At 42.9% G+C, this 24,014-nt stretch overlaps 1 protein-coding gene across 1 annotated transcript; it reads left to right on the top strand.

Moving 5' to 3' along the window:
- Positions 1-15: 15 nt before the first annotated feature.
- On the top strand, positions 16-20,086 carry LOC110496967 (protocadherin-20). Its single transcript, XM_036973086.1, has 5 exons — positions 16-219; positions 711-2,111; positions 3,255-3,448; positions 18,258-18,347; positions 18,653-20,086. The coding sequence occupies exons 1-5, from the start codon at positions 172-174 to the stop codon at positions 19,602-19,604; spliced, it is 2,685 nt and encodes an 894-aa protein (XP_036828981.1). The 5' UTR covers positions 16-171; the 3' UTR covers positions 19,605-20,086.
- Positions 20,087-24,014: the final 3,928 nt, after the last annotated feature.

Here is a 24,014-nt window from a genome sequence, read left to right as displayed (position 1 = left end):
AATGACTCTGTTCAGTTCAGAAGGCGACAAGACAGCAACGAACTCTGCAGAGGCTATGTGCTGCTGCTACGCTGATCAACTCAGCACACGACAAAAACCTCTGATGCGTTTAGCTCCGGGCTCTCCGCTCCGGTCTGTAGGTCAAACCACGTCGAGCCCGGTGGAATAAACATGTTCAACAAAACAGGACCCGGACTTAGCTCGAGAGGAGTACTGTGGGTAAGTGTTTTTCTCATTGTAGTCTTGTAAAAGTAGTCTTTCTGTGAAAGAAAAAAAAATGAAGAGAGAAAGCTTTTTATTTTTTTTAAAAAACCTCATAGTTCAATGTCAAATGAGAGTTTGGCTTGCGTTTAAAATCAACTGGCAACTTCGACGTGTGTCACGTAATTGACGAGTAGTAACGTGTATGTTATTTTCAATACATATTAATGTCTGTGGTTCAAAGCCTAGACCTAAATTCATACTTGTTATTATTTAAAGAGTTAAAGAGTAAAAAAAATTGCATTTCAATTTTCTTTAAAGCATATATGTGCCTGTTTAGAAAGTCTAATTTAATCAGTGATTTTCTTTACATTCTCGGCTATTGACTCCATAATATAACTGTATCGGTCAACGTGTTTGTCCCCCCCACCCCCCCTGAGACTGATTCTCTCATGTCTGGAAGTCTATTTGTTAAACCCTCATGTTTCTGTACTGTGTCTGTATTTCAGGGTTTGTGTATACTCCTCCTTTACACCAGCCCCCTCTGCTGTTTTGCTAATTTCAGCCAAGCGAAAGAGCTGGTCTATAAGATAAAAGAAGGATTACCGTCGGGGACACTCATCGGATCCGTGGGCTCCGACTTACACTTGGATTTATCCCTCGATCCCCATGTTTTATTCAATCTGCCCCAGAAGAAGCCCAGTGATCAGTATGTCACTCTGAACAGCACTACGGGACAGCTGTTTACGTCTGGGAATGAGATCGACAGGGAGACGCTCTGCCCCGACTCCTCGGAGTACAAGCAGGGCTGCGTCCTCTCCCTGGATGTGTTCGTTCTACCTCAGCAGTATTTCCAGCTGGTTAAGGTCAAAATCTTGGTCGAGGACGTTAACGATAATCGTCCGCGCTTCCCGACGGGCGAGATTAGGGTTTCGGTCCCGGAGAACACCCAGGTCAACGCGAGGTTCGCGGTGGAGCAGTCAGCGACGGACCCCGATCTGGGGTTTCACGGGGTCCAGACTTACTGGCTGGTCAACGACTTTGGGGTGTTCACTCTGGACGTAGAGGAGAACGAGGGGGGTGAGCTGACACCCTTCCTCATCGTGACCGACGAGCTGGACCGGGAACGACAGGAGGAATACGTAACGGATATTATAGCAGAGGACGGTGGGTTACCACCTCTCCTTGGCACCGCCACGTTGAGGATTATAATCACTGATGTCAACGATAACTGTCCTCAGTTCACAGAGTCACAGGTCAACGTGACGCTCTACGGGAATACGACTAAAGGAGAGCACCTGTCCAGGTTACACGCCTTCGACCCCGACCAGGGCGCCAACGCCGTGATCAGCTATGCGTACAGTGACCGCGTTCCCCGGGAGGCTAGAGCCCTGTTCCATCTGGACCGGATTACCGGGGTGATCAAACTGGCCGGTCAGATCAACACCGCAACCGGGAAGTTCTACAAACTCACTGTCCTCGCCAACGGGCCCGGTTGCGTCCCTGCCGTCGCCACGGTGACGGTGCACGTGATCCGGGTAGCTTCCGGTCCGCCTGTTATTACGCCGCGCTACATCGCGGCGGAGAAAGACGGCGTGGTCACGATGAAGGAGTCCGAACCGCCGTTTTCCCCAATCGCGTTTTTCACCGTGAAGAACACGGACCAGAGAGGACAGGGGACGGAATGTCTACTTGAAGGATCCGGCCCGTTCCGACTGACACCTTACAAACGGTTGAAGAACGAGTATCTGTTAGAGACGACGGAGCCGCTGGACTACGAGCAGAGGCAGGACTACGAGCTGACCGTAGTGCTCAGGAACCCCAGAGGTCTCGTCATTAAGAGCTTTGTTAAGATCCTGGTTCTGGATGAGAACGACAACGCGCCGGTCTTCAAACAGTCTCTGTATGAGGTGAGTGAATGCATTTATAAACACACTAATGTTTAAACGGTTTTTAAGGGTTACGGTTGGGGTTTGGACATGAACATTGAGCATATTATTGATAGTACATTGATTTTCTTAAGCCATTTCAGTACAATAATACAAAATATAGAGGATTTATTTTGTTGTTGGAAAATAATTGTTGCTGACTGATAAAATCTAAAAAGGTCTACTCACGTATTTATTTCAGTACTTACCTATTTATTTTAGAATTTACTTATTTATTTTAGTATTTACAAATTTATTTCAGTATTTACACATTTATTTTAGTATTTACTTATTTATTATAGTATTTACTTATTTATTACAGTATTTACACATTTATTTTAGCATTTACACATTTATTTCAGTATTTACACATTTATTTTAGTATTTACACATTTATTTCAGTATTTACTTATTTATTATAGTATTTACAAATGTATTTTAGTATTTACGTATTATTTATTTATTTTTAAATGTACTTATTTATTTATGTGTTTACCTACTTATTATGAGTCCTTGTTAACACCATACTTATTATTTGAGTCCTTGATAACACCATACTTATTATTTGAGTCCTTGATAACACCATACTTATTATTTGAGTCCTTGATAACACCATACTTATTATTTGAGTCCTTGTTAACACCATACTTATTATTTGAGTCCTTGTTAACACCATACTTATTATTTGAGTCCTTGATAACACCATACTTATTATTTGAGTCCTTGATAACACCATACTTATTATTTGATTCCTTGTTAACACCATACTTATTATTTGAGTCCTTGTTAACACCATACTTATTATTTGAGTCCTTGATAACACCATACTTATTATTTGAGTCCTTGATAACACCATACTTAATATTTGAGTCCTTGATAACACCATACTTATTATTTGATTCCTTGTTAACACCATACTTATTATTTGAGTCCTTGATAACACCATACTTATTATTTGATTCCTTGTTAATTAACACCATACTTATTATTTGAGTCCTTGTTAACACCATACTTATTATTTGAGTCCTTGTTAATTAACACCATACTTATTATTTGAGTCCTTGTTAATTAACACCATACTTATTATTTGAGTCCTTGTTAACACCATACTTATTTTATTCTCAGGTCTCCGTGGAGGAGAATAACCCTCCCAACAGCTTCCTGACCCAGCTCCAGGCCACAGACCAGGACAGTGAGGCCAGAGGAGAGGTCATCTACACGCTGGGGTCAGACGCTCCCTCCATTTTCCTCCTGGAGAGGCTGACCGGCGTGCTGACCGTGTCCACGTCTCTGGACCGAGAAGAGAAGCAGACCTACAGGTCTGTCGCATATTGATGATGTAATCGTAACGTATTATGACTGATATTGTATGGATTCAAATGCGTTATAAATTGCTTATATATGTTAATAGTAATAATAATTATTTACTTGTTTAGCTTTTTAATTACAGAAAATAATCTCAAAGTGCATAATAACACCATACTTATGATTTGATTCCTTGATAACACCAAAAAAGTGAAACAAAAAAAACAACACATTTAAACAGAGTTGGTGGAATTAAATCTATCTATGTCAAAGATGACATAAACCTGTTCTTTATCAAGGGTGGCATGAGCAATGCTTAATATAAGGCTTTATAAATCATGTTAAAGTGAGGCATCACAAAGCATTGATAACCCATCATGCATCTTGGTAGAGAATTGCAACACCAGCATTGGTGGGTTAGACTCCACTCCCGTATGTAAAAATGTATTCAGGCGTGACTGCAAATGGCTGTGGAGAAATGTCGTGTGTTATATTACTCTAAACCCTTTGTAGGACAGGCCCAACCTCTTTCCCTCTTGGGCGCGCGGCCAATAGTGGACCTGATCTCAACTGTCCCCAAAATGCTGCAGAATCACACACTCTAAAGTGCAGTCCTTCACCAGAAACGTTGGTAGGGCCCCTTTAAAATCCGTATTTCGGGGGGGGTTTTCCCCCCGTTTTCTCGGTTTTGTTTTTCCAGGTTTCAGATTTCCCCGTTTTTTTCTGGTTTTCCCACAGCTTTCAAAATATACTATATTGCCATAAAACCAAGGCTGGTGGTATGTATTTATAGGACAGCATGGTATCTCTGAAGGTCGGTGGTATGTATTTATAGGACAGCATGGTATCTCTGAAGGCTGGTGGTATGTATTTATAGGACAGCATGGTATCTCTGAAGGCTGGTGGTATGTATTTATAGGACAGCATGGTATCTCTGAAGGCTGGTGGTATGTATTTATAGGACAGCATGGTATCTCTGAAGGCTGGTGGTATGTATTTATAGGACAGCATGGTATCTCTGAAGGCTGGTGGTATGTATTTATAGGACAGCATGGTATCTCTGAAGGCTGGTGGTATGTATTTATAGGACAGCATGGTATCTCTGAAGGCTGGTGGTATGTATTTATAGGACAGCATGGTATCTCTGAAGGCTGGTGGTATGTATTTATAGGACAGCATGGTATCTCTGAAGGCTGGTGGTATGTATTTATAGGACAGCATGGTATCTCTGAAGGCTGGTGGTATGTATTTATAGGACAGCATGGTATCTCTGAAGGCTGGTGGTATGTATTTATAGGACAGCATGGTATCTCTGAAGGTTGGTGGTATGTATTTATAGGACAGCATGGTATCTCTGAAGGCTGGTGGTATGTATTTATAGGACAGCATGGTATCTCTGAAGGCTGGTGGTATGTATTTACAGGACAGCATGGTATCTCTGAAGGTTGGTGGTATGTATTTACAGGACAGCATGGTATCTCTGAAGGCTGGTGGTATGTATTTATAGGACAGCATGGTATCTCTGAAGGCTGGTGGTATGTATTTATAGGACAGCATGGTATCTCTGAAGGTTGGTGGTATGTATTTATAGGACAGCATGGTATCTCTGAAGGCTGGTGGTATGTATTTACGGGACAGCATGGTATCTCTGAAGGCTGGTGGTATGTATTTACGGGACAGCATGGTATCTCTGAAGGCTGGTGGTATGTATTTATAGGACAGCATGGTATCTCTGAAGGTTGGTGGTATGTATTTATAGGACAGCATGGTATCTCTGAAGGCTGGTGGTATGTATTTACAGGACAGCATGGTATCTCTGAAGGCTGGTGGTATGTATTTACGGTACAGCATGGTATCTCTGAAGGTTGGTGGTATGTATTTATAGGACAGCATGGTATCTCTGAAGGCTGGTGGTATGTATTTACAGGACAGCATGGTATCTCTGAAGGCTGGTGGAATGTATTTACAGGACAGCATGGTATCTCTGAAGGTTGGTGGTATGTATTTACAGGACAGCATGGTATCTCTGAAGGCTGGTGGTATGTATTTATAGGACAGCATGGTATCTCTGAAGGTCGGTGGTATGTATTTACAGGACAGCATGGTATCTCTGAAGGCTGGTGGTATGTATTTATAGGACAGCATGGTATCTCTGAAGGTTGGTGGTATGTATTTACAGGACAGCATGGTATCTCTGAAGGTTGGTGGTATGTATTTACAGGACAGCATAGTATCTCTGAAGGTTGGTGGTATGTATTTACAGGACAGCATGGTATCTCTGAAGGCTGGTGGTATGTATTTATAGGACAGCATGGTATCTCTGAAGGTCGGTGGTATGTATTTATAGGACAGCATGGTATCTCTGAAGGCTGGTGGTATGTATTTATAGGACAGCATGGTATCTCTGAAGGCTGGTGGTATGTATTTATAGGACAGCATGGTATCTCTGAAGGTTGGTGGTATGTATTTATGGTACAGCATGGTATCTCTGAAGGCTGGTGGTATGTATTTATAGGACAGCATGGTATCTCTGAAGGCTGGTGGTATGTATTTATAGGACAGCATGGTATCTCTGAAGGTTGGTGGTATGTATTTATAGGACAGCATGGTATCTCTGAAGGCTGGTGGTATGTATTTACGGGACAGCATGGTATCTCTGAAGGCTGGTGGTATGTATTTACGGGACACCATGGTATCTCTGAAGGCTGGTGGTATGTATTTATAGGACAGCATGGTATCTCTGAAGGCTGGTGGAATGTATTTATAGGACAGCATGGTATCTCTGAAGGCTGGTGGTATGTATTTACGGGACAGCATGGTATCTCTGAAGGCTGGTGGTATGTATTTATAGGACAGCATGGTATCTCTGAAGGCTGGTGGTATGTATTTATAGGACAGCATGGTATCTCTGAAGGTTGGTGGTATGTATTTATAGGACAGCATGGTATCTCTGAAGGCTGGTGGTATGTATTTACGGGACAGCATGGTATCTCTGAAGGCTGGTGGTATGTATTTACGGGACAGCATGGTATCTCTGAAGGCTGGTGGTATGTATTTATAGGACAGCATGGTATCTCTGAAGGTTGGTGGTATGTATTTATAGGACAGCATGGTATCTCTGAAGGCTGGTGGTATGTATTTACAGGACAGCATGGTATCTCTGAAGGCTGGTGGTATGTATTTATAGGACAGCATGGTATCTCTGAAGGCTGGTGGTATGTATTTATAGGACAGCATGGTATCTCTGAAGGCTGGTGGTATGTATTTACAGGACAGCATGGTATCTCTGAAGGCTGGTGGTATGTATTTATAGGACAGCATGGTATCTCTGAAGGTTGGTGGTATGTATTTATAGGACAGCATGGTATCTCTGAAGGCTGGTGGTATGTATTTATAGGACAGCATGGTATCTCTGAAGGCTGGTGGAATGTATTTATAGGACAGCATGGTATCTCTGAAGGCTGGTGGTATGTATTTATAGGACAGCATGGTATCTCTGAAGGCTGGTGGAATGTATTTATAGGACAGCATGGTATCTCTGAAGGCTGGTGGTATGTATTTATAGGACAGCATGGTATCTCTGAAGGTTGGTGGTATGTATTTATAGGACAGCATGGTATCTCTGAAGGCTGGTGGTATGTATTTATAGGACAGCATGGTATCTCTGAAGGCTGGTGGTATGTATTTATAGGACAGCATGGTATCTCTGAAGGCTGGTGGTATGTATTTATAGGACAGCATGGTATCTCTGAAGGTCGGTGGTATGTATTTACAGGACAGCATGGTATCTCTGAAGGTTGGTGGAATGTATTTATAGGACAGCATGGTATCTCTGAAGGCTGGTGGTATGTATTTATAGGACAGCATGGTATCTCTGAAGGCTGGTGGTATGTATTTATAGGACAGCATGGTATCTCTGAAGGCTGGTGGTATGTATTTATAGGACAGCATGGTATCTCTGAAGGTCGGTGGTATGTATTTACAGGACAGCATGGTATCTCTGAAGGTTGGTGGAATGTATTTATAGGACAGCATGGTATCTCTGAAGGCTGGTGGTATGTATTTATAGGACAGCATGGTATCTCTGAAGGCTGGTGGTATGTATTTATAGGACAGCATGGTATCTCTGAAGGCTGGTGGTATGTATTTATAGGACAGCATGGTATCTCTGAAGGTTGGTGGTATGTATTTATAGGACAGCATGGTATCTCTGAAGGCTGGTGGTATGTATTTATAGGACAGCATGGTATCTCTGAAGGCTGGTGGTATGTATTTATAGGACAGCATGGTATCTCTGAAGGCTGGTGGAATGTATTTATAGGACAGCATGGTATCTCTGAAGGCTGGTGGTATGTATTTATAGGACAGCATGGTATCTCTGAAGGTTGGTGGAATGTATTTATAGGACAGCATGGTATCTCTGAAGGCTGGTGGTATGTATTTATAGGACAGCATGGTATCTCTGAAGGCTGGTGGTATGTATTTATAGGACAGCATGGTATCTCTGAAGGCTGGTGGTATGTATTTATAGGACAGCATGGTATCTCTGAAGGTTGGTGGTATGTATTTATAGGACAGCATGGTATCTCTGAAGGCTGGTGGAATGTATTTATAGGACAGCATGGTATCTCTGAAGGCTGGTGGTATGTATTTATAGGACAGCATGGTATCTCTGAAGGCTGGTGGAATGTATTTATAGGACAGCATGGTATCTCTGAAGGTTGGTGGTATGTATTTATAGGACAGCATGGTATCTCTGAAGGTTGGTGGTATGTATTTATAGGACAGCATGGTATCTCTGAAGGCTGGTGGTATGTATTTATAGGACAGCATGGTATCTCTGAAGGCTGGTGGTATGTATTTACAGGACAGCATGGTATCTCTGAAGGCTGGTGGTATGTATTTATAGGACAGCATGGTATCTCTGAAGGCTGGTGGTATGTATTTATAGGACAGCATGGTATCTCTGAAGGCTGGTGGTATGTATTTATAGGACAGCATGGTATCTCTGAAGGTCGGTGGTATGTATTTACGGGACAGCATGGTATCTCTGAAGGCTGGTGGTATGTATTTACAGGACAGCATGGTATCTCTGAAGGCTGGTGGTATGTATTTATAGGACAGCATGGTATCTCTGAAGGCTGGTGGTATGTATTTACAGGACAGCGTGGTATCTCTGAAGGCTGGTGGTATGTATTTATAGGACAGCATTGTATCTCTGAAGGTCGGTGGTATGTATTTATAGGACAGCATGGTATCTCTGAAGGTCGGTGGTATGTATTTATAGGACAGCATGGTATCTCTGAAGGCTGGTGGTATGTATTTATAGGACAGCATGGTATCTCTGAAGGCTGGTGGTATGTATTTACGGTACAGCATGGTATCTCTGAAGGTTGGTGGTATGTATTTACGGTACAGCATGGTATCTCTGAAGGTTGGTGGTATGTATTTATAGGACAGCATGGTATCTCTGAAGGTCGGTGGTATGTATTTATAGGACAGCATGGTATCTCTGAAGGCTGGTGGTATGTATTTATAGGACAGCATGGTATCTCTGAAGGCTGGTGGTATGTATTTATAGGACAGCATGGTATCTCTGAAGGCTGGTGGTATGTATTTATAGGACAGCATGGTATCTCTGAAGGCTGGTGGTATGTATTTATAGGACAGCATGGTATCTCTGAAGGCTGGTGGTATGTATTTATGGTATCTCTGAAGGCTGATGGTATGTATTTATGGTACAGCATGGTATCTCTGAAGGCTGGTGGTATGTATTTATGGTATCTCTGAAGGCTGGTGGTATGTATTTATGGTATCTCTGAAGGCTGGTGGTATGTATTTATGGTACAGCATGGAATCTCTGAAGGCTGGTGGTATGTATTTACGGTACAGCATGGTATCTCTGAAGGCTGGTGGTATGTATTTATAGTACAGCATGGTATCTCTGAAGGCTGGTGGTATGTATTTACAGTACAGCATGGTATCTCTGAAGGCTGTTGGTATGTATTTATGGTATCTCTGAAGGCTGGTGGTATGTATTTACAGGACAGCATGGTATCTCTGAAGGCTGGTGGTATGTATTTATAGGACAGCATGGTATCTCTGAAGGCTGGTGGCATGTGTTTACAGGACAGCATGGTATCTCTGAAGGCTGGTGATATGTATTTATGGTACAGCATGGTATCTCTGAAGGTCGGTGGTATGTATTTACAGGACAGCATGGTATCTCTGAAGGCTGGTGGTATGTATTTATGGTACGGCGTGGTATCTCTGAAGGTCGGTGGTATGTATTTACAGGACAGCATGGTATCTCTGAAGGCTGGTGGTATGTATTTATGGTATCTCTGAAGGCTGGTGGTATATGATTACAGGACAGCAAGGTATCTCTGAAGGCTGGTGGTATGTATTTACAGGACAGCATGGTATCTCTGAAGGCTGGTGGTATGTATTTATGGTATCTCTGAAGGCTGGTGGTATGTATTTACGGTACAGCATGGTATCTCTGAAGGCTGGTGGTATGTCTTTATAGTACAGCATTGTATCTCTGAAGGTTGGTGGTATGTATTTACGGGACAGCATGGTATCTCTGAAGGCTGGTGGTATGTATTTACAGTACAGCATGGTATCTCTGAAGGCTGTTGGTATGTATTTATGGTATCTCTGAAGGCTGGTGGTATGTATTTACAGTACAGCATGGTATCTCTGAAGGCTGTTGGTATGTATTTATGGTATCTCTGAAGGCTGGTGGTATGTATTTACAGTACAGCATAGTATCTCTGAAGGCTGGTGGTATGTATTTACAGGACAGCATGGTATCTCTGGAGGTCGGTGGTATGTATTTACAGTACAGCATGGTATCTCTGAAGGCTGTTGGTATGTATTTATGGTATCTCTGAAGGCTGGTGGTATGTATTTACGGTACAGCATGGTATCTCTGAAGGCTGGTGGTATGTCTTTATAGTACAGCATGGTATCTCTGAAGGTTGGTGGTATGTATTTACGGGACAGCATGGTATCTCTGAAGGCTGGTGGTATGTATTTATGGTACAGTATGGTATCTCTGAAGGCTGGTGGTATGTATTTACGGGACAGCATGGTATCTCTAAAGGCTGGTGGTATGTCTTTATAGTACAGCATGGTATCTCTGAAGGTTGGTGGTATGTATTTACGGCACAGCATGGTATCTCTGAAGGCTGGTGGTATGTATTTACGGGACACCATGCTATCTCTGAAGGCTGGTGGTATGTCTTTACAGGACAGCATGGTATCTTTGAAGGCTGGTGGTATGTGTTAACAGGACCGCATGGTATCTCTGAAGGTTGACAGTATGTATTTATAGGACAGCATGGTATCTATGAAGGTCGGTGGTATGTATTTACAGGACAGCATGGTATCTCTGAAGGTTGGTGGTATGTATTTACGGTACAGCATGGTATCTCTGAAGGTTGGTGGTATGTGTTTAGACCTGACTGGATCCAACACCCCACAGTATGACTTGTTATATTGTTACATAGAGACCTGACTGGGTCCAGCACCCCACAGTATGACTTGTTATATAGAGACCTGACTGGGTCCAACACTCCATAGTATGACTTGTTATATAAAGACCTGGCTGGGTCCAGAACCCCACAGTATGACTTGTTATATTGTTATATAAAGACCTGACTGGGTCCAACACTCCACAGTATGACTTGTTATATAGAGACCTGACTGGGTTCAACACCCCACAGTATGACTTGTTATATAGAGACCTGACTGGGTCCAACACTCCATAGTATGACTTGTTATATAAAGACCTGGCTGGGTCCAGAACCCCACAGTATGACTTGTTATATAAAGACCTGGCTGGGTCCAGAACCCCACAGTATGACTTGTTATATTGTTATATAAAGACCTGACTGGGTCCAACACTCCACAGTATGACTTGTTATATAAAGACCTGACTGGGTCCAGAACCCCACAGTATGACTTGTTATATTGTTATATAAAGACCTGACTGGGTTCAACACCCCACAGTATGACTTGTTATATAAAGACCTGACTTGGTCCAACACCCCACAGTATGACTTGTTATATTGTTATATAAAGACCTGACTGGGTCCAACACCCCACAGTATGACTTGTTATATTGTTATATAAAGACCTGACTGGGTCCAACACCCCACAGTATGACTTGTTATATTGTTATATAAAGACCTGACTGGGTTCAACACCCCACAGTATGACTTGTTATATAAAGACCTGACTGGGTCCAACACCCCACAGTATGACTTGTTATATAAAGACCTGACTGGGTCCAACACCCCACAGTATGACTTGTTATATAAAGACCTGACTGGGTCCAACACCCCACAGTATGACTTGTTATATAAAGACCTGACTGGGTTCAACACCCCACAGTATGACTTGTTATATAAAGACCTGACTGGGTCCAACACCCCACAGTATGACTTGTTATATTGTTATATAAAGACCTGACTGGGTTCAACACCCCACAGTATGACTTGTTATATAAAGACCTGACTGGGTCCAACACCCCACAGTATGACTTGTTATATAGAGACCTGACTGGGTCCAACACCCCACAATATGACTTGTTATATAAAGACCTGACTGGGTTCAACACCCCACAGTATGACTTGTTGTATAAAGACCAGACTGGGTCCAACACCCCACAGTATGACTTGTTATATAAAGACCTGACTGGGTCCAACACCCCACAGTATGACTTGTTATATAGAGACCTGACTGGGTCCAACACCCCACAATATGACTTGTTATATAAAGACCTGACTGGGTCCAACACCCCACAATATGACTTGTTATATTGTTATATAGAGACCTGACTGGGTCCAACACCCCACAATATGACTTGTTATATAAAGACCTGACTGGGTTCAACACCCCACAGTATGACTTGTTATATAAAGACCTGACTGGGTCCAACTCCCCACAGTATGACTTGTTATATAAAGACCTGACTGGGTCCAACACCCCACAGTATGACTTGTTATATAAAGACCTGACTGGGTCCAACACCCCACAGTATGACTTGTTATATAAAGACCTGACTGGGTCCAACACCCCACAGTATGACTTGTTATATTGTTATATAAAGACCTGACTGGGTTCAACACCCCACAGTATGACTTGTTATATTGTTATATAAAGACCTGACTGGGTCCAACACCCCACAGTATGACTTGTTATATAAAGACCTGACTGGGTCCAACACTCCACAGTATGACTTATTATATTGTTATATAGAGACCTGACTGGGTCCAACACCCCACAGTATGACTTGTTATATTGTTATATAAAGACCTGACTGGGTTCAACACCCCACAGTATGACTTGTTATATTGTTATATAGAGACCTGACTGGGTCCAACACCCCACAGTATGACTTGTTATATAAAGACCTGACTGGGTCCAGCACCCCACAGTATGACTTGTTATATAAAGACCTGACTGGGTTCAACACCCCACAGCATGACTTGTTATATAAAGACCTGACTGGGTCCAACACCCCACAGTATGACTTGTTATATTGTTATATAAAGACCTAACTGGGTTCAACACCCCACAGTATGACTTGTTATATTGTTATATAAAGACCTGACTGGGTCCAACACCCCACAGTATGACTTGTTATATTGTTATATAGAGACCTGACTGGGTCCAACACCCGACAGTATGACTTGTTATATTGTTATATAAAGACCTGACTGGGTCCAACACCCCACAGTATGACTTGTTATATAAAGACCTGACTGGATCCAACACCCCACAGTATGACTTGTTATATTGTTATATAAAGACCTGACTGGGTTCAACACCCCACAGTATGACTTGTTATATAAAGACCTGACTGGGTCCAACACCCCACAGTATGACTTGTTATATAGAGACCTGACTGGGTCCAACACCCCACAATATGACTTGTTATATAAAGACCTGACTGGGTTCAACACCCCACAGTATGACTTGTTGTATAAAGACCAGACTGGGTCCAACACCCCACAGTATGACTTGTTATATAAAGACCTGACTGGGTCCAACACCCCACAGTATGACTTGTTATATAGAGACCTGACTGGGTCCAACACCCCACAATATGACTTGTTATATAAAGACCTGACTGGGTCCAACACCCCACAATATGACTTGTTATATTGTTATATAGAGACCTGACTGGGTCCAACACCCCACAATATGACTTGTTATATAAAGACCTGACTGGGTTCAACACCCCACAGTATGACTTGTTATATAAAGACCTGACTGGGTCCAACTCCCCACAGTATGACTTGTTATATAAAGACCTGACTGGGTCCAACACCCCACAGTATGACTTGTTATATAAAGACCTGACTGGGTCCAACACCCCACAGTATGACTTGTTATATAAAGACCTGACTGGGTCCAACACCCCACAGTATGACTTGTTATATTGTTATATAAAGACCTGACTGGGTTCAACACCCCACAGTATGACTTGTTATATTGTTATATAAAGACCTGACTGGGTCCAACACCCCACAGTATGACTTGTTATATAAAGACCTGACTGGGTCCAACACTCCACAGTATGACTTATTATATTGTTATATAGAGACCTGACTGGGTCCAACACCCCACAGTATGACTTGTTATATTGTTATATAAAGACCTGACTGGGTTCAACACCCCACAGTATGACTTGTTATATTGTTATATAGAGACCTGACTGGGTCCAACACCCCACAGTATGACTTGTTATATAAAGACCTGACTGGGTCCAGCACCCCACAGTATGACTTGTTATATAAAGACCTGACTGGGTTCAACACCCCACAGCATGACTTGTTATATAAAGACCTGACTGGGTCCAACACCCCACAGTATGACTTGTTATATTGTTATATAAAGACCTAACTGGGTTCAACACCCCACAGTATGACTTGTTATATTGTTATATAAAGACCTGACTGGGTCCAACACCCCACAGTATGACTTGTTATATTGTTATATAGAGACCTGACTGGGTCCAACACCCGACAGTATGACTTGTTATATTGTTATATAAAGACCTGACTGGGTCCAACACCCCACAGTATGACTTGTTATATAAAGACCTGACTGGATCCAACACCCCACAGTATGACTTGTTATATTGTTATATAAAGACCTGACTGGATCCAACACCCCACAGTATGACTTGTTATATTGTTATATAAAGACCTAACTGGGTTCAACACCTCACAGTATGACTTGTTATATTGTTATATAAAGACCTGACTGGGTCCAACACCCGACAGTATGACTTGTTATATTGTTATATAAAGACCTGACTGGGTCCAACACCCCACAGTATGACTTGTTATATAAAGACCTGACTGGATCCAACACCCCACAGTATGACTTGTTATATTGTTATATAAAGACCTGACTGGATCCAACACCCCACAGTATGACTTGTTATATTGTTATTTAAAGACCTGACTGGGTTCAACACCCCACAGTATGACTTGTTATATAAAGACCTGACTGGGTCCAACACCCCACAGTATGACTTGTTATATTGTTATATAAAGACCTGACTGGGTTCAACACCCCACAGTATGACTTGTTATATTGTTATATAAAGACCTGACTGGGTCCAACACCCCACAGTATGACTTGTTATATAAAGACCTGACTGGGTCCAACACTCCACAGTATGACTTATTATATTGTTATATAGAGACCTGACTGGGTCCAACACCCCACAGTATGACTTGTTATATTGTTATATAAAGACCTGACTGGGTTCAACACCCCACAGTATGACTTGTTATATTGTTATATAGAGACCTGACTGGGTCCAACACCCCACAGTATGACTTGTTATATAAAGACCTGACTGGGTCCAGCACCCCACAGTATGACTTGTTATATAAAGACCTGACTGGGTTCAACACCCCACAGCATGACTTGTTATATAAAGACCTGACTGGGTCCAACACCCCACAGTATGACTTGTTATATTGTTATATAAAGACCTAACTGGGTTCAACACCCCACAGTATGACTTGTTATATTGTTATATAAAGACCTGACTGGGTCCAACACCCCACAGTATGACTTGTTATATTGTTATATAGAGACCTGACTGGGTCCAACACCCGACAGTATGACTTGTTATATTGTTATATAAAGACCTGACTGGGTCCAACACCCCACAGTATGACTTGTTATATAAAGACCTGACTGGATCCAACACCCCACAGTATGACTTGTTATATTGTTATATAAAGACCTGACTGGATCCAACACCCCACAGTATGACTTGTTATATTGTTATATAAAGACCTAACTGGGTTCAACACCTCACAGTATGACTTGTTATATTGTTATATAAAGACCTGACTGGGTCCAACACCCGACAGTATGACTTGTTATATTGTTATATAAAGACCTGACTGGGTCCAACACCCCACAGTATGACTTGTTATATAAAGACCTGACTGGATCCAACACCCCACAGTATGACTTGTTATATTGTTATATAAAGACCTGACTGGATCCAACACCCCACAGTATGACTTGTTATATTGTTATTTAAAGACCTGACTGGGTTCAACACCCCACAGTATGACTTGTTATATAAAGACCTGACTGGGTCCAACACCCCACAGTATGACTTGTTATATTGTTATATAAAGACCTGACTAGGTCCAACACCCCACAGTATGACTTGTTATATAAAGACCTGACTGGGTCCAACACCCCACAGTATGACTTGTTATATAAAGACCTGACTGGGTCCAACACCCCACAGTATGACTTGTTATATAAAGACCTGACTGGGTTCAACACCCCACAGTATGACTTGTTATATAAAGACCTGACTGGGTTCAACACCCCACAGTATGACTTGTTATATAAAGACATGACTGGGTCCAACACCCCACAGTATGACTTGTTATATAGAGACCTGACTGGGTCCAACACCCCACAGTATGACTTGTTATATTGTTATATAAAGACCTGACTGGGTCCAACACCCCACAGTATGACTTGTTATATTGTTATATAGAGACCTGACTGGGTCCAACACCCCACAGTATGACTTGTTATATAAAGACCTGACTGGGTCCAGCACCCCACAGTATGACTTGTTATATTGTTATATAAAGACCTGACTGGATCCAACACCCCACAGTATGACTTGTTATATTGTTATATAGAGACCTGACTGGGTCCAACACCCCACAGTATGACTTGTTATATTGTTATATAAAGACCTGACTGGATCCAACACCCCACAGTATGACTTGTTATATTGTTATATAGAGACCTGACTGGGTCCAACACCCCACAGTATGACTTGTTATATTGTTATATAAAGACCTGACTGGATCCAACACCCCACAGTATGACTTGTTATATTGTTATATAAAGTCCTGACTGGGTTCAACACCCCACAGTATGACTTGTTATATAAAGACCTGACTGGGTCCAACACCCCACAGTATGACTTGTTATATTGTTATATAAAGACCTGACTGGGTTCAGCACCCCACAGTATGACTTGTTATATAAAGACCTGACTGGGTCCAACACCCCACAGTATGACTTGTTATATTGTTATATAAAGACCTGACTGGGTCCTACACCCCACAGTATGACTAGTTATATAAAGACCTGACTGGGTCCAACACCCCACAGTATGACTTGTTATATAAAGACCTGACTGGGTCCAGCACCCCACAGTATGACTTGTTATATAAAGACCTAACTGGGTCCAACACCCCACAGTATGACTTGTTATATAAAGACCTGACTGGGTTCAACACCCCACAGTATGACTTGTTATATAAAGACCTGACTGGGTTCAACACCCCACAGTATGACTTGTTATATAAAGACCTGACTGGGTCCAGCACCCCACAGTATGACTTGTTATATTGTTATATAAAGACCTGACTGGGTTCAACACCCCACAGTATGACTTGTTATATAAAGACCTGACTGGGTTCAACACCCCACAGTATGACTTGTTATATAAAGACCTGACTGGGTCCAACACCCCACAGTATGACTTGTTATATTGTTATATAAAGACCTGACTGGGTCCAACACCCCACAGTATGACTTGTTATATTGTCGTCTGCGTGTTTATGTAGGGAGGAACATGTATCTTGGTTTCAGTTGAAAGCCACTTTCAATTTCCTTATGTTGGGGGGCTTTTATCAAGGTAATTGTATCGTGACTTGACTCACATACATTCTCTTTAGATCATGTGTCATCCTGCAGCACAACATGTTATGTCACAATTATGAACCCTTTATGAAGCATGACGTACGTTTATAGATGCTTTGTAACACATTCATGGTGCTCTTTTTTAGGCTTTATGAAGGCTTTATGAAGCATGACTTACGGTTCTAGATGCTTTGTAACACATTCATGGTGCTCTTTGGTAGGCTTTATGAAGGCTTTATGAAGCCTTTATGTAGAGCTTAGTTAGGTAGGCTTTATGAAGCCTTTATGTAGAGCTTAGTTAGGTAGGCTTTATGAAGCCTTTATGAAGCATGACGCACGGTTATAGATGCTTTGTAACACATTCATGGTGCTCTTTGGTAGGCTTTATGAAGCCTTTATGAAGCCTTAATAAGCTGAACATCATTTAAAGCAGAAACTGGATATATGGATGACACAATGCATTATAACTGCCTATGGATGTTCATAGTGTTTTTTTTATTTTATATATCTGCAATATGTTTTGTTTATTGTTGTTGTAATATTGTGACGAGACAATAATAATAAAAGTTTGTAAACTCTAAACTGTATCCTCTGCAGGTTCATGGTTCGGGCGGTGGACCGAGGGACCCCCAGGAGAGAGTCTATAGCTACAGTGGTCATCACTGTGCTGGACCGCAATGACAACAGGTAAGAGGAAGGCCAGACACTCTGTGATAACTGCTGATTTGATTGATTGTTTTGATTGATTAATATGATTTGATTTGATTGATTGTTTTGATTGATTGATATGATTTGATTTGATTGATTTGATTGATTGATATGATTTGATTTGATTGTTTTGATTGATTGTTTTGATTGATTGATTTGATTGATTGATATGATTTGATTTGATTGTTTTGATTGATTGATATGATTTGATTTGATTGATTTGATTGATTGTTTTGATTGATTGTTTTGATTGATTGATTGATTTGTATTTTTTTACCCAACAGCCCGCGCTTCATCAATAAAGACTTCACGTTCTTTGTGCCGGAGAATTTCCCGGGTTTTGGCGAGATCGGCGTCCTCTCGGTAACAGACGCGGACGCAGGCGAGAACGGCTGGGTGGCCCTCTCCATCGTCAACGGCAGCGACATCTTCGTGATCGACGCGGGGCGCGGCGCTCTCAGGGCCCGTACCCCTCTGGACCGGGAGCAACAGGGAACGTACTACCTCTGGATCGAGGCAGTCGACGGAGGGGAACCCTCTCTCTCCTGCCTCACCGTGGTTACCGTCCTCCTCCTTGACGTAAACGACAACCCTCCCGTCGTCTTGTTCCCCCAGTCTAACCAGTCCTACATGCTGGTGTTGCCTAGCACCCTACCAGGGACCTCCATCACAGAGGTTTACGCCGTGGATAAAGACACGGGAATGAACGCCGTTATCGCCTACAGCATCATCAAGAGGAAGGGTGGCGAGCCGGGGTCGTTTGATATCGACCCGGACACAGGGAACATCACGTTGAAGAGAGAACTGAGTGACCGCGGTCTCTATAGTCTACTGGTTAAAGTCTCGGACCACGGTCAACCCGAACCTCTCCACTCCACGGTCCTGGTCAACCTCTTCGTCAACGAGACGGTTTCTAACGAGAGCTACATCCAGAGTCTTCTCACCGGGGAGGAGGTTGAGATCCAGATGGAGGAGAAGCAGTGGTACGTGGGTAAACTGACAGAGAGGCCCGGCAGGGAGGACTTGTTCCCCTGTCAGCCTCTAATCATAGCTCTGTCAGTGACCTGCCTGGGACTGTTCTGCATCGTCGTCACGTTGACTGCTTATATATGCTGCAGGAAACTGAAGAAATGGAGGAAACGTCAAATGAAAAGACTAGAGGTTGAAATGCCTTTGAAGGTGAACGGTGACGTGCGCGACGCAGATAGAAAGCGGACGGAAATCTCAAACATTTGACGACGTTGACATCGCAAAGACTTTGAGGCAAAGACTCCAACGTACAAAACTGTTACATTGTAACTGTTTATGAACAATGTGAATTGTGAAGTGTAGATCTTCAACCTCAAAAAGACAAAAAGGCCCGGATCCCAAATTGCACCCCCCTTTTTTGCCTATTTAGTGCACTATTTTTAAATCAAGGGCCCATGGTGGTGCACTATATATAGGAATTAGGGCGCCGTTTGTGACATGTCCTCGGTTTAAAAACGTATTAAAAGACCCAATGTGATGTATATATTGTAGATAATATGAAATGTTTTATAACTTTATAACAAAATCTTTAAATAGACAAGATTATTATTTTTTATTTTTTTTCGTGAAATCCCTAAGAAATTACTCCTTAAAACTTACAAATTTTAAAAAATGGGAGAGATTATATATATTTTTTTTTTCACAAGGATGTCAAGATCGTTGGAAAGGGATGAGGATAATTTGGTGTGTATAACAATATTGATTGATTGATTGATATAACAATGTTTTTTTTCATACCCCTTTCGATTGCATTGGAATAGCTGACCCCAGAGTGCGGTGCAGAAGTCAATTAAAATCTGTAATTTTCTTCAAATCTACTGGATTTTGTGTGAGATTAAAATTTGTATTTTGTTGTTATACAGTTTCAAGAGGAGGCTTCTTGCCTGGCCACCAAACAAACCCTCTACCTGCCTCCTTAAGTGTGTCCCAAATAGGGCTCTGGTCTAAAGTAGTGCACTATATAGGGAATAGGGTTCTATAGGGCTCTGGTCTAAAGTAGTGCACTATATAGGGAATAGGGTTCTATAGGGCTCTGGTCTAAAGTAGTGCACTATATATAGGGAATAGGGTTCTATAGGGCTCTGGTCTGAAGTAGTGCACTATATATAGGGAATAGGGTTCTATAGGGCTCTGGTCTAAAGTAGTGCAGTATATCGGGAATAGGGTTCTATAGGGCTCTGGTCTAAAGTAGTGCACTATATATAGGGAATAGGGTTCTATAGGGCTCTGGTCTAAAGTAGTGCACTATATATAGGGAATAGGGTTCTATAGGGCTCTGGTCTAAAGTAGTGCACTATATATAGGGAATAGGGTTCTATAGGGCTCTGGTCTAAAGTAGTGCACTATATATAGGGAATAGGGTTCTATAGGGCTCTGGTCTGAAGTAGTGCACTATATATAGGGAATAGGGTTCTATAGGGCTCTGGTCTGAAGTAGTGCACTATATATAGGGAATAGGGTTCTATAGGGCTCTGGTCTAAAGTAGTGCACTATATATAGGGAATAGGGTTCTATAGGGCTCTGGTCTGAAGTAGTGCACTATATATAGGGAATAGGGTTCTATAGGGCTCTGGTCTAAAGTAGTGCACTATATATAGGGAATAGGGTTCTATAGGGCTCTGGTCTGAAGTAGTGCACTATATATAGGGAATAGGGTTCTATAGGGCTCTGGTCTGAAGTAGTGCACTATATATAGGGAATAGGGTTCTATAGGGCTCTGGTCTAAAGTAGTGCACTATATATAGGGAATAGGGTTCTATAGGACTCTGGTCTAAAGTAGTGCACTATATATAGGGAATAGGGTTCTATAGGGCTCTGGTCTAAAGTAGTGCACTATATATAGGGAATAGGGTTCTATAGGGCTCTGGTCTAAAGTAGTGCACTATATATAGGGAATAGGGTTCTATAGGGCTCTGGTCTAAAGTAGTGCACTATATATAGGGAATAGGGTTCTATAGGGCTCTGGTCTAAAGTAGTGCACTATATATAGGGAATAGGGTGCCATTTGGAACGCATCCTCAGTCACCTCCCAGTGAACCTGTCATTCCCTTAAACCATGTTCTCATTGTCTGTCTCTGAAAACAAATCCTTGTTTGAATATTAAAAAGTGATTAGCATATTATATTGCTTTTCTGAAATTAAAACGGCCTACCGGGTCGTGCCTTTCATATTAGGATGTAAATCAATGACAATGTTTTGATTATAAATTAGAATTTAAGCGGGGAGGAAATTAAATGAATCCCCAATTCTTTAAAATGTAACTAGGAAAGTCAGTTAAGAACAAGTTCTTATTTGCGCTGACGACCTACCAGGGAACAGTGGGTTAACTGCCTTGTTCAGGGGCAGAAGGACAGATTTTTACCTCGTCAGCTCAGGGATTCGATCCAGCAACCTTTCGGTTATTGGCCCAACACTCTTACCACTAGGCGACCTGCTTTAACCACTAGGCTACCTGCTCTTACCACTAGGCTACCTGCTCTAACCACTAGGCTACCTGCTCTAACCACTAGGCTACCTGCTCTAACCACTAGGCGACCTGCTCTAACCACTAGGCTACCTGCTCTAACCACTAGGCTACCTGCTCTAACCACTAGGCGACCTGCTCTAACCACTAGGCTACCTGCTCTAACCACTAGGCTACCTGCTCTTACCACTAGGCTACCTGCTCTAACCACTAGACTACCTGCTCTAACCACTAGACTACCTGCTCTTACCACTAGACTACCTGCTCTTACCACTAGGCTACCTGCTCTAACCACTAGACTACCTGCTCTAACCACTAGGCTACCTGCTCTTACCACTAGGCTACCTGCTCTAACCACTAGACTACCTGCTCTAACCACTAGGCTACCTGCTCTTACCACTAGGCTACCTGCTCTAACCACTAGGCTACCTGCTCTAACCACTAGGCTACCTGCTCTAACCACTAGGCGACCTGCTCTAACCACTAGGCTACCTGCTCTAACCACTAGACTACCTGCTCTTACCACTAGGCTACCTGCTCTTACCACTAGGCTACCTGCTCTTACCACTAGGCTACCTGCTCTTACCACTAGGCTACCTGCTCTAACCACTAGGCTACCTGCTCTTACCACTAGGCTACCTGCTCTAACCACTAGGCTACCTGCTCTAACCACTAGGCTACCTGCTCTTACCACTAGACTACCTGCTCTAACCACTAGGCTACCTGCTCTTACCACTAGGCTACCTGCTCTTACCACTAGGCTACCTGCTCTTACCACTAGGCTACCTGCTCTTACCACTAGGCTACCTGCTCTTACCACTAGGCTACCTGCTCTTACCACTAGGCTACCTGCTCTAACCACTAGGCTACCTGCTCTAACCACTAGACTACCTGCTCTAACCACTAGACTACCTGCTCTAACCACTAGGCTACCTGCTCTAACCACTAGACTACCTGCTCCAACCACTAGGCTATCTGCTCTTACCACTAGGCTACCTGCTCTAACCACTAGACTACCTGCTCTAACCACTAGACTACCTGCTCTAACCACTAGGCTACCTTCTCTAACCACTAGGCTACCTGCCGCCCCCCTCTAACCACCAGGCTACCTGCTCTAACCACCAGGCAACCTACTCTAACCACTAGGCTACCTGCTATAACCACTAGGCTACCTGCCGCCCCCCTCTAACCACCAGGCTACCTGCTCTAACCACCAGGCTTCCTGCGCTAACCACTAGGCTACATGCTCTAACCACTAGACTACCTGCTCTAACCACCAGGCTACCTGCTCTAACCACTAGGCTACCTGCTCTAACCACCAGGCTACCTGGTCTAACCACTAGGCTACCTGCTCTAACCACTAGGCTACCTGCTCTAACCACTAGGCTACCTGCCGCCCCCCTCTAACCACCAGGCTACCTGCTCTAACCACTAGGCTACCTGCTCTAACCACTAGGCGACCTGCTCTAACCACTAGACTACCTGCTCTAACCACTAGGCTACCTGCTCTAACCACTAGGCTACCTGCCGCCCCCCTCTAACCACCAGGCTACCTGCTCTAACCACCAGGCTACCTGCTCTAACCACTAGGCTACCTGCTCTAACCACTAGGCGACCTGCTCTAACCACTAGACTACCTGCCGCCCCAACACACAAACATCCAAATGAAACAGACTGTAAGGGACTGATCCAAATGAAACAGGCTGTAAGGGACTGATCCAAATGAAACAGGCTGTAAGGGACTGATCCCAATTAAACAGGCTGTAAGGGACTGGTCCAAATGAAACAGGCTGTAAAGGACTGATCCAAATGAAACAGGCTGTAAGGGACTGATCCAAATGAAACAGGCTGTAAGGGACTGATCCAAATGAAACAGGCTGTAAGGGACTGATCCAAATGAAACAGGCTGTAAGGGACTGATCCAAATGAAACAGGCTGTAAGGGACTGGTCCAAATGAAACAGGCTGTAAGGGACTGATCCAAATGAAACAGGCTGTAAGGGACTGATCCAAATGAAACAGGCTGTAAGGGACTGGTCCAAATGAAACAGGCTGTAAGGGACTGATCCAAATGAAACAGGCTGTAAAGGACTGATCCAAATGAAACAGGCTGTAAGGGGCTGGTCCAAATGAAACAGACTGTAAGGGACTGAT

The sequence above is a fragment of the Oncorhynchus mykiss genome, unplaced genomic scaffold, assembly GCF_013265735.2.
Source record: "Oncorhynchus mykiss isolate Arlee unplaced genomic scaffold, USDA_OmykA_1.1 un_scaffold_221, whole genome shotgun sequence".
NCBI classification, from domain to species: Eukaryota; Metazoa; Chordata; class Actinopteri; order Salmoniformes; family Salmonidae; genus Oncorhynchus; species Oncorhynchus mykiss.
Note: the sequence above shows the minus strand (reverse complement) of the source record. Positions and strands in the feature narration are given on the sequence as shown.